At 49.0% G+C, this 10775-nt stretch overlaps 1 protein-coding gene across 1 annotated transcript; it reads left to right on the forward strand.

Annotated features, from left to right (window-relative positions):
* Positions 1–23: 23 nt before the first annotated feature.
* On the forward strand, positions 24–10379 carry TCTE1 (t-complex-associated-testis-expressed 1). The gene is made up of 5 exons (XM_005416215.2): positions 24–46; positions 4119–4376; positions 6286–6854; positions 7849–8298; positions 10203–10379. The coding sequence occupies exons 2-5, from the start codon at positions 4193–4195 to the stop codon at positions 10377–10379; spliced, it is 1380 nt and encodes a 459-aa protein (XP_005416272.1). The 5' UTR covers positions 24–46; positions 4119–4192.
* Positions 10380–10775: the final 396 nt, after the last annotated feature.

The raw sequence follows: 10775 nt of genomic DNA on the forward strand, positions 1-10775 counted from the left end.
GGGCACAGCCAGCGCCCCTGAGCGGGCCTTCTCCGCCGGTTCGCAGGTCTGGCTCGTAACGAAGCGGCCGCGCCCATGAGTTCCCGTCCCTCTCGGGGTCTCTGGAGAGAGCTTGGCTGGCACGGGGGAGCGCAGGGCCGGCATCCCGAGGAGCTGGGCTGGTGGGGCTGGCGTTCTCCTTGCCTCCTGGGGCTGGTGGGGCTGGCGTTCTCCTTGCCTCCTGGGGAAGGGAACCCTCTCCGAGCCTCCGGGGGCCGGCTCGGCAGAGCCAGCTGCGCGCAGTGACCGGGGCTGCGGTGAGCAGTGCTCAGGTCCAAAAGGGTTTTTGGTTTTCTGACATCCCACTGATGCAGTGGCCCTTCCCAGGTCATGCTGACAGAGATGCAGGAGCACAGTTTTGGCCCTTCACACCGCCAGGATTACAGTGGTGACATTAACCAAATTCCCAAATGGCCAGCTGGCCTTACTCTGCCCAATCTCCCATTACAGACAAATTTCATTATATCTGAAGCTAAATAGATTCCTCCTTTGGCACTTTTTTTTTTTTTAACTCACTCAAAGCCCATTGCAGTGTCTTAGGCCCAGACTTAGCCTGCAACACAGTGTCCTAATGCACTCTTAGCATTCACCTATGGAGGCGCCACAGAGCATGGCAAGTCCCCACAGGTGTCAGTGGGATCAGTGGTGTTAGCCAGACTCAGGATGACTTGCCTGGACTACACGTAACAGCATTAAGGTCAGCACACCTGCAGAACAACTGGCATTTTCAGGGTGCTGCTGCAGTGGCATAAGAGCTTCCTCAATTAATGGGCAGGCAGAGCTTTAGTGCAAATGCACTCTTGGCTGGGGCATAACCACCCTCTGAAATAATTTATCCTGCTCTTACAAACTCTCCAGTAATCACGGTGTTTACTGTTGTTCCATTTTTTTGGATCTCTGTAATCCTGGTAGGAACATTAGCCGGAGGTCACCAGTTCCCATGCAGGTCTTTTTTTTTGTTGTTGTTCTCTCTGGGATTTGGTGTAAATGAAAAGAGCAAAAATCTTTTATTTCCAGATCAAAACAGGTTTAGCTGAAGAAGGTTTGTAAGGCATGTTAGTAGCAGCATAATTTGGTTGTGTGAGTAGATTTCTGTCAGTTCCTCCTGGGGAAGGGAAGTGTGATTTCCTTTATTTTTTTAAGAAGTTCAAGCATTATTTACTTTTCAGTCTGATCTGGGTGTTAAATGACAAAAACTGGGAATTTAGTACATGGCTCTGTTCATTGTATATTGTCTAATAAAGCCATTTTAGGATAGGTGACTGATGTGTATGCAGAGTGGGTGGGAAGGAGCATGCATTAACAGTGCTGACTTGGTTTATTGATAGTGAATTACGGCGCCACCCCTGTGTTTAAATACGTGCTTAGCAAACCCAGCTCTGGAAACTGGCTTAGAGTCTCAGCTCTGGCTGGGTGAGACTCCTGCAGACAAGGCAGAGGGTGTGAGCAGTGAAGGAGGCTCTTCCCTGGTGCTAAGGGCACCTGGCAGGTGTGCTCAGGCTGGGAATGGATGTACTGGGAGCAGTGGCTCAGGGTCAGACCAGGCAGCACAGGCATGGGGTTGATGTGGATGCTTTGCAGCCTTGCTCCTAATGGCTTTGTAGTGAATGACAAATGGGCATGGTGGAGTCAGCTGAGCTGACTTGCTCTGGGGCTCAGATCAAGGGAAAGCCTCTCAGCAGCCTGGGCAGCTCTGCCTCAGGGCAGTTGTGTCTCCTGCCTGGACTCTTGGAGCCCATTTGGCAGCCCTGCATGTGCCGTGGGTTACCTACCCTCTGAAAATCAACCTGCCATGGGTACAACAGGCAATTCCATCATCTGCTGGATCAGGCAGGAAATAATCCTAGGCTATCAATGCTGCACTGGCTCTCCCCAACAGCTGCCTTTTAATGATTGTTTCCAAAAGGTCAGGAAAGCCATCAGAAGCTCCAATCAGCTGTGATTGGCCTGGGGGACAAAATGATACAGATGCTTTTTGAATAGGACAAAGGACTGAGCAAGGAGAAAACAATTTTCCCAGTCACTTCTATTAATGCCACCTCACTGCCTTCTAGCTGTGTTTTGCCCTTCCACAGAAGTCTATGGAGCACCAGGAGTTGGGTCTCAGCTGGGTTAGTGTGCTGTGGAGAATCAGGTCTCTTCTTTTCCCCCTGAAAGGTGACCCATCATTATAGCACCTTCCTTAGGCACAAGGACCTTTGCAGGGAAAGGATTCCCAGCATTCTCACAGCTGCCTAACACTCATTCCTTCTCTCCCCATTTCCACCCTTCATCAGATCAGGCTCCCTTTTTCTACAGCCTTTACCTTTGTCATCTGTGCACTACTGCCTCCAAGGAACTACAGCTTCCCTGTTCTTGGCACCCTTCATCCTCCTGCTTTGGCCCTGCCTCTGCCATCCCCACCCTTTCCTGACTGTCCCTCTCAGGCCTGCCTCAAGTGCATTTGAAGAAGCCTTTGCTGACATATTTGCAGCATGAAGCATTTGCTCCTCTCTTTTAGACCTCAGCATTTCACAGATCTCTTCCCTCTTTTGCAGGCCCTTCCTCAGATGCCTTTTGGAGGGGGAAGGAGCAGAGGGAGTAACACTAGCAAAGCCAGCTCCAAAGCTTTCAGGGAGAGGGCAGAAGCAGCACCAGCTGGGAAAGCAGAGGTGAAAGGAGAAACCTTGTGCAGGGGAAGGAAGGACTAAGGTGGTTCATCTAGGGACCACTGTCTGGGTCACATCTCTCACAAAGAAGGAGCTGGTTGGGATCAAACCACCCTTCAGGCAAGGGATATGGTGGGCAAAGATACTACATGGCAGTTATCCTTCCACAGGATCCTTTGATCCTGGTGGTGCAAGGCCACCACTGCCCTGAGATATCCTCTTGGTCTTGCAGGAAGGTGTTCTCACCTCTGACACTGCTATCCACCTCTGCCTCATGCTTCTTTCAGGTGTCCTGCAGCCGGTAACTGCCCAGCCCTTGTGCTGCAGCCCTGTTAAGTCCAGTTAGTCCCAGCAAGGATCAGCATGGGTCTGTTTGCCCTGGGGGATGCTCACCAGACCTAGATGTTCTTGTGGAACCCACAACTCAAGTGGATGCTTCCTTCCTGGTGCCCTTTCTGCCTCTTTCAGACTGTCTGGTTAGAGAACCATTAGGACTTCCAGGCAATAACCACTCGTGTGGGATTCTGAGAGCACTGGCCTTGAGCATGGAATAGGAAACAGCAAATGGAAAACTTCGGTCTGGGAAAGCTCTGCGAAGTTAATAGGACCAGGCATCCTTCCTTCTGCTCCAGGGTGGTTCTTTTAGCTCATATCTGCTTAGGCTCAGTGTGCTCTGAACAGGTCTGACCCATCTCATCAGTTAATGGATGTTTGGAAGGAGTTCAACCGGAGAATAATGGAGAAAAGCAGGAAAAGAATACACTTAAATGTATTCATCTGTAAAGCATCTGTCTTTAGAGAGTCATAAGAACAGGCATACTGGATCAAACCAGAGGATAGCTGGCCCAAAAACCCATCTCTGACAGTGGCTAGAAGCAGACACCTGGAGAAGAGTAGAAAAACAATGCAAGTGTGTGTTCTTTCCTCCAGCACTCTCCCCACCTCCAGCTGTGTTCAGCTGCTCACACTGAGCCACATGACTTCTGTGTATTTCATCATTCTCAAAGGGTGTCTCTATCATGGACTTTTCTTAGAGTCTGCAGACTCCTAACATCCATAGCATCCTGTGGCAAGGAATTCCCCAGTTCAACTGCAGCCTGTGTGAAGAACCCTTTGCTTTAAGCCTAGCTCCTGCCAGCTTTCCCTATTACTTTTATTGGAAAAGACAGTAAACAATCAATTCCTGTCCATCCTCTTCAACAGCACTCTGAATTAACACCACGTTATTATCTCATTATTGCATGTGGTGCCTAGAGACCTCTTTGCACAGGGCAGGATATAAAGATGAGGCTCAGTAATAGTTGTTTGCCTGCAGTGCTTCCAGTCCAAAGCAAAGGAGGCAGGCAAAGGGCAAGTGTGTTACAGGAGAGCAGTGTAACCTGACCATTAATATTGCTAGCTTCTTTCTAAAGCTGCCTTTTTATTTTGCAGGTAACCACTTAGTGGTGACTCTCAAGGAATTTTCCCCTTGCTTCTCCTGAAGGAGAAGTAGGTCCTGAGCAAGGATGCAGCAGCCAGAAGCTGGTGATAAGAGCAGACCCCTTCCCTCACCATGTCCACCTCAGGCCAGCCTCACTGATGTCTCATTCTACACACGCCGCTGCATCAGTGAGGATCTCAGCTGGTCCCTGGTCACTGTCCCCCCCCTCACGGAGCTCTGCCTCCAGCACATCGCTCACAATTTCGAAAGTAAGTGGGAGCGTGTTTACTCTAGGACACGTGGAGAGAGGGTCAGTCCCAGAGAGGAGAGGGTCAACAAGGCAGGCAGATGCATCAGAAAGGCAGTGTGGCACCCAGCCCTGCCAGAGGAGCAGATGGGGAGAAATATCCCCTTGGGCAGCCAGTTAAACAAACTGTTTAGTTGCTAAGTATGTATCTGTACACTCCAGGGATGGCTGTAGTCCTCTAGGCTGCGCTCCAGTGACTCTGTACTGACCTTGTTCTATCACATCTTCTTCCATCCACGCTCTTCTGGACTCACCTCAACCATGACTGGGGCTGTGCAGTTGCTGTTTCCTGCTCTTGATTCATAGAGACGTTAGGGTAGCGCTCGAGGATGGAGCCCTGTTGTACTGAGTGCAGTACAAAGAGATGCAGAATTGCTCCTGCCCAGAGGAGCTATCATCTCAGTATTGTACTCACAGGCTCAGCCCTCCTCCATGGCTTTGGTGGTGATGTGACAAGCTATATCCTCAGGCAGGGAATGTGCTTTTGAAGCAGGTGGACTGATGAAACACAGCAAAACAGAAGAAGCGTGTCTCATCTGAGAACTGACTGAGAGGGGGAGAAGAAGGGCCTGTCTTTTTGGCTGACTCAGTGAAGTGGCAGCAAAGACCAAAGATAGTTTTAAGGCTATGTCCACACTGGGACTGTAAGACAGTACAGAGGAGCTCAGAGCTGCCTTATGCCAGGAGCTGAAGGTACTTGAGCGTCTAAGCTGGGACAGCCTTGCAGTCCCAGCAGCCTGATCAGTCAGTTTGATGCCAATTGCATTGGACCTGCACTGTGCACACATAAAAGCAGTGTGCTCATTTTCATGGGGACCCTCTTGCTGTTACCTGAGCTGTGAGGCTGCACCTTGCCCACAGTGGGGCCTGAGTGAGCCTGAGTGAAGCTAGCCCAGCCCTGCCCATACGTGTCACACCTCTGCCTGTGTCATGGGACTTTGCAGAGAAGGTCATCACAGTGTCAGCTGTGGCACACTGGTAATAGACTCCAGGAAGAGGCTGTGGTAAAACTGTCAGTGTCCTTCGGAAGGGAATGCCCCAGAAATTGGGGAACTATAAAGCTAATCCCACTTTGTGTTTCATAATCTGGTTTCCCATGCACAGATAAGGTTCTTCGCTGATGATTTATGTTACTCAACACAACTGTGTACACATGACCAAATATTCATGGTGTGAGTACACATGGCTTTTCTCTGGCATTTCTGGGCACAAAGAACTTCCACCAGAGAAGACAGCTGAGACTTAGGGCAAGCATTGGGAAAGAGACTTAGGGGACAGAGTACCTGGGAAAACACAATTTTTATTTAAGCAAGGTGGACCTAAAAGCTAGGAATGTGCCTCAGCAAAAAGGAACAGGAATCAGTTTGAGGTAAGACCAATGCTTGAATTAAGATAAATAGGCACAAGGACCTGCATGAAAAGCACACAGTTGTTCTCAAATATTGTTCTTCAATATGCTTAGAAACCAAAAGGGAGAAAGTTCAGCAAATGGCAGGCCAAGCTCTCCCATCACTGTAAGGCTGAATTAGTTCTCTTGGGAGCAGAATTCCTGCACTGAATATAAACTGCATTCAAACCAAGTTTAAATGGGGAGCTCAGTTTCTGGCACAGTTCCCAAATCTTATGAGAGTAAACCAAATTGCACTGATGTTTCATTGTGAAAGTTAGAAATCATATATGGAAATGTGCAAATGAATCCTACATGTATTCTGTCAACTTAGCTCTGTGCTCCAGTTGCTGGCAACCAAGGAGAGAGCCAGTACCAGCAGAGGAAAGGGCATGGGCACACAGCTGGGGGCCCAGGCAGAACCATAGTGCCAGCAATTGTTCCTATGCCCAGACCAACCTCTCATTCTTTTTATCTCTTCCAGACAACCCTATTTTGAACGATCTTCTGCCTGAGCACCAAAAGAAGGTGGTGGAGAGGCTCTCCACCAGCCTTCCTCTCACTGTGACTGCCAACACAGTAAGCCATGAGGAGTACTGGAAGAGGTGCTGTATGGAGCGCTGGCAAGTGTGTGACGTCTCCAACTATGGAGACAGCTGGAAACGGATGTTCTTTGAACGTCACCTGGAGAACATTCTGAAGTTTTTCATCCCTAACACCACAGACCCCGAGCAGGTCCTAGAGCTCATCCCGCTCTGCAAAGGCTACGTGCGGAAACTGGAGATCAATCAGTTCCTGCCACCTTTGCAGGTGGATCCAAAGGAGGAGGGCCATGACCTCTCTGACGCAGAGGATGAGGCTGAAACTGGTGAGGTCTACAAGCATCACTACAACCTGAAAGAGCTCATTACTTCTCTTCCTCACCTTGAAGAGCTTCATCTCATCTATGATGTGAAGAGCTGTGGCATGAACTTTGAGTGGAACCTCTTTAACTTCACTGAGCTGGACTGCTCCAACTTGGCTTCTGCCGTGAAGATGTGCCGTAACTTGAAAGTAATATACCCCAAACTGAACCTTACTGCCTCAGCTAGATCTTCAAATTGCCTGTGGATAGAAATACAGGGACCAGTTCTGCTTGCTGGTACCACCCTTCCTTTTGCAAGTTACAGACTCTGACAGAGTGCAGAGATGTTAACCTGCTGGCCTAGTGCTGAGCTTCTTGTTCTGCCATGTCCTTGTTAGAATGGGTTGTCAGGGGATCAGTGAGAAGAATATTTGCTCCCACAAAACTTGTTGCCTGTAGTGTAAGAGGCAGCAGCATTCCACTGTTTTAACTCCTCATATAGTTCTGGGAGGCAGGAGAGGAAAAGTCCAGAGGGAGCTTTTCATAAGGAGTTTTTGGTAGTTTTGCTCAGTAAATGCATGTCAGCCTCTCCCAGAGGAGCAAAGACCCCCAAGAACAGGGTGGGGAAACACTCACACTTGCCTAAGCAATGAGGGATAGTGCAGATACTCAGCCCCTCCAAAACATCAGTGGGCATTGCTATCCAGAGTGGAGACAGAGTGAGCTGGATGAACTCCCCACAGATTCTCATGCTTTGGGAAATATGGCTTCCAGAAGAGAAATTACCTCTCTTGTGGCTATTAGGATGCTCTAGGCACACAGGACATTGTTCTGTGGTTATCACTGGTGCACGTGTTCATTCAGACAGGTTTGACTGTGATCTGGGCTGGGTTCTGCTGCCAGTTGCTGCAGATGTTTGGACAGCTTTATCTTGCTTTAATTTAGCCCCCAGTTAGATATTTTGTGCAGTCAGAGGAGAGGAACAGGCATTTCCAGGAGGCAAACCCTTTTTCCCTAGAATTGGCATGGGGCATCAGTGGCATGCCCTGCTTTCTGGAAGTATCAGCACACTAGGAAAGCAAATACTTGAGCCTGCTAGCTAAAGGTGTCTGATGGACCATAGATTTAACTCCATGATGGTCTTGTACAAAGCTCAGTCCAAAGCCTTGGCTGTTGTAGTGACCCTGGTTTTTATGCCCACAGGTTTTCAAGCTGACACGAAGCAAAGTGGATGATGACAAGATCAAGCTCCTGGCCCGTAACTTGCAGCATCACCCTTGCTTGTTGGAGCTGGACTTGTCCCACAATCTCATCAGGGACCACGGGGCACAAGCTCTTGGCAAGCTGATCAGCCACAGCAGACTAGAAACCCTCAATCTGTGTAACAACCAGATCTGTCACCTGGGGGCTCAGGCTCTTGCTCAAGGCCTGGCTGAGAGCTCCACCCTGACCTCCCTGAACCTGCGCCTCAACTTTGTGGAGGACAAAGGTGGGGAGGCGATCGGCCGTGCCCTGCTGACCAACACCAGCCTGAAGTGCCTCCATCTGGGAAGTAATAACCTGTCAGAGCCAACTGCAGCAGTGTTCTCCCAGGTCCTGGCTCAGAACACCTCTCTGACGAGCATCAACTTCTCATGCAATCACCTGGGGCTGGTAAGAGACGCCTCTTCTGCCTGCAGTCTGTGACCCTGTGTGGTAGCCTTGCGAAGCAGATGCTGAGCCTGTCTCAAAGCCACAGAAGCAAATGCATCCCTCATTTTGAATTGTTGCTATGATAACTATCAGTTGTGAGCAGGGAAGAGACTGTAGCAGATGTCAGGAAAGAGAAGGACACCTTCTCTGCATGAACATGCATTTACCTCACTTGTCACATGTAGCTCTGTTCATAGGGCTGAACCTGTCTTTGAGGCTTTGGGCTTTTGGGCAGAGAGGGATTTTCCCCCTAGGAAACTGAAAACCAGGAAGCATGTCTGGGAAAAATCACAGACGCTTTGCACATGTGAGCGTAGTTAATGATAGGCAGCATGAGGGTCTCATGCATATCCTCTGTGCTTTGGATCTGCTGTGCCATCTGTCACTCAGCAGCACACAGATAGTGTCACCCTTCCCAGAATTTCTCCTGTCCATCACACGCTCAAAGAAGACTGTTAGAAAATTGGCTTGGTTGTTGAGCTTCTTTAACTCACCCTGCGGCCCGGGAGCAGTGTGGTGGGTCAGGAGTGTCATGTCTGTGTGCTTGTAAGTGGCTCCCAAAACACAGGCTTACATTTTCTAGACAGAAGAACATACACAGATCTTACTACATCCCTAAGAGCTGCAGTTTGCAACATGCCCACAAACCAGACCGCTTCTCTTCTACTGATTAAAAAGAGCTTTAGAAATCTCAAACTAGACAGCCAAAAGCAATCATGCTGGCTTTTAAACTTTCTGTGCTGCCTCGATTATTCTCACTGTCAAATAAAGAGACAGCAAGACCAGCTGTCCCTGCTGGCAGGAATATTGGCATCAATGTGTTTGACAAGGGTTTTAAAAGGATTTGATGGCAGAAAACCTTTTGTGAGTTCTGAGTTTTATGGTCCTGGATGTGGAAAACCATTTGAGTTTAATGATAGAAGGGGGCAAAGGTTGGAAAGGGTAGAAGGATTTTTGTTTAGTAAATAATAATCTCTGTGCTTAGAATCTTCCTTCTGATGAACTCTCCTGTTACCCATCTGTGAAGTTCCATGGCAGCCCAAAAGGTGGCTGGTAGTATTATCTATGGGAAAATTGGGGGTTTTGCTAGAGATGCATTAAATTCTGACCTGTGTAGCCCATTAAAAAGAGACCTCTTTCCAGTCCTTTTTGCTCTCCCCTTTTTGGCAAAAGGGCTAAGAGGCAGGGTGTTGGGATCAGGGGACGATCTGGATGGAGGAGAAGGGGCAGGAGGTGTATTTGGTACCTGGAAGAGAATAGCAACATCAGGAGAAAGTTCAAATTGTCACATCCCTAAATACAGTGCTTCATGTATGGGGCAGAAATGCCTCTGAGTGGATTGCCTCCCTAAGGCTACATCACATTTTCTCTCATGAAGGCTGGTCTTCAATTCCATGAGATATTCCTCTCAGGAAAGCAAACCCAGCCTGGGAAATGGCATCCAGACAGAAAACTGCCAGTTCTGGGGCTCTCACAACTGCCAAGATGAGGAACAGCACTCTAATCCATTTGTGCCTAGCCAGCAGTAAGCTGGGAACGGGGGGACAGGAGGGAGCAGACTCCTCTCAGGTTATCATTGCCAGATGTGTTATTAACCAGCATGAGCTTGAGAACTCCTGACATGGTACCCAGAGGGAGTCATTAGCATGTGTCATGTCACAGAGCTGCATAAGGTTACACTCCTCCTTTGCACTTCTCCTGTGAGCAACATTTTGGACCTGGGTGGAGGCCTTTATCCCTTTTGGCACCATCTCATGGACCTCCCACTGGCAGCAGCAGAAGTTGCCCTGGGGAGGAGGGAAAAGGAGCAATACACTTCTGTTTTGGATGTCATCCTGTAACCATCCCCTCTGATTCTTTTGCAGGATGGTGGGAAGCAGCTGCTGGAAGGGCTGGCAAACAACAAGACTTTGACCGAGCTTGATCTCCGCCACGCAGAGGTGGAACAGGAGACAGATTTCCTCATTCACGAAATTGTGTGGGCCAATCGGGAAGCAGTGAGGCTAGCATCTCTGCAGCACCCCACCACTGAACCCCTCTGAATAAAGTGCTCCAGGGAGCAATGAGCTTTGGGTGTGCAGTCTTGGAAACACTTTACTTCAGGGTCTTGGTTTTATTTACTTTTCTGAGAAACACTTGACTTGTGGCTGCCACCGCAGCCTTTCCCAGACCCCCATCATCCAACCTGTGACTTCACTGGAGACAGACACTTGATCTCAAGGCACTGTAGTGGCACCACAGAGCAATCTGCCTCTAAAGCCCTCTCTCTCACTGCACCCTAAATCTCACCTCCTGTGATGCTTTTCTGTGCTCCAGCAGCAAACTTATTTCAGGCAGCTGAATATTGTTTCACCTGTAAAGCAGCTAAGATGAAGTCTCTGCCACCTAAATGGTCTAGTCCAGACCTAACTTTAAGGTTTTGCTGAGGAGGTTGTGAG

Source organism: Geospiza fortis, unplaced genomic scaffold, assembly GCF_000277835.1.
Source record: "Geospiza fortis unplaced genomic scaffold, GeoFor_1.0 scaffold41, whole genome shotgun sequence".
In the NCBI taxonomy this organism is placed as follows: domain Eukaryota; kingdom Metazoa; phylum Chordata; class Aves; order Passeriformes; family Thraupidae; genus Geospiza; species Geospiza fortis.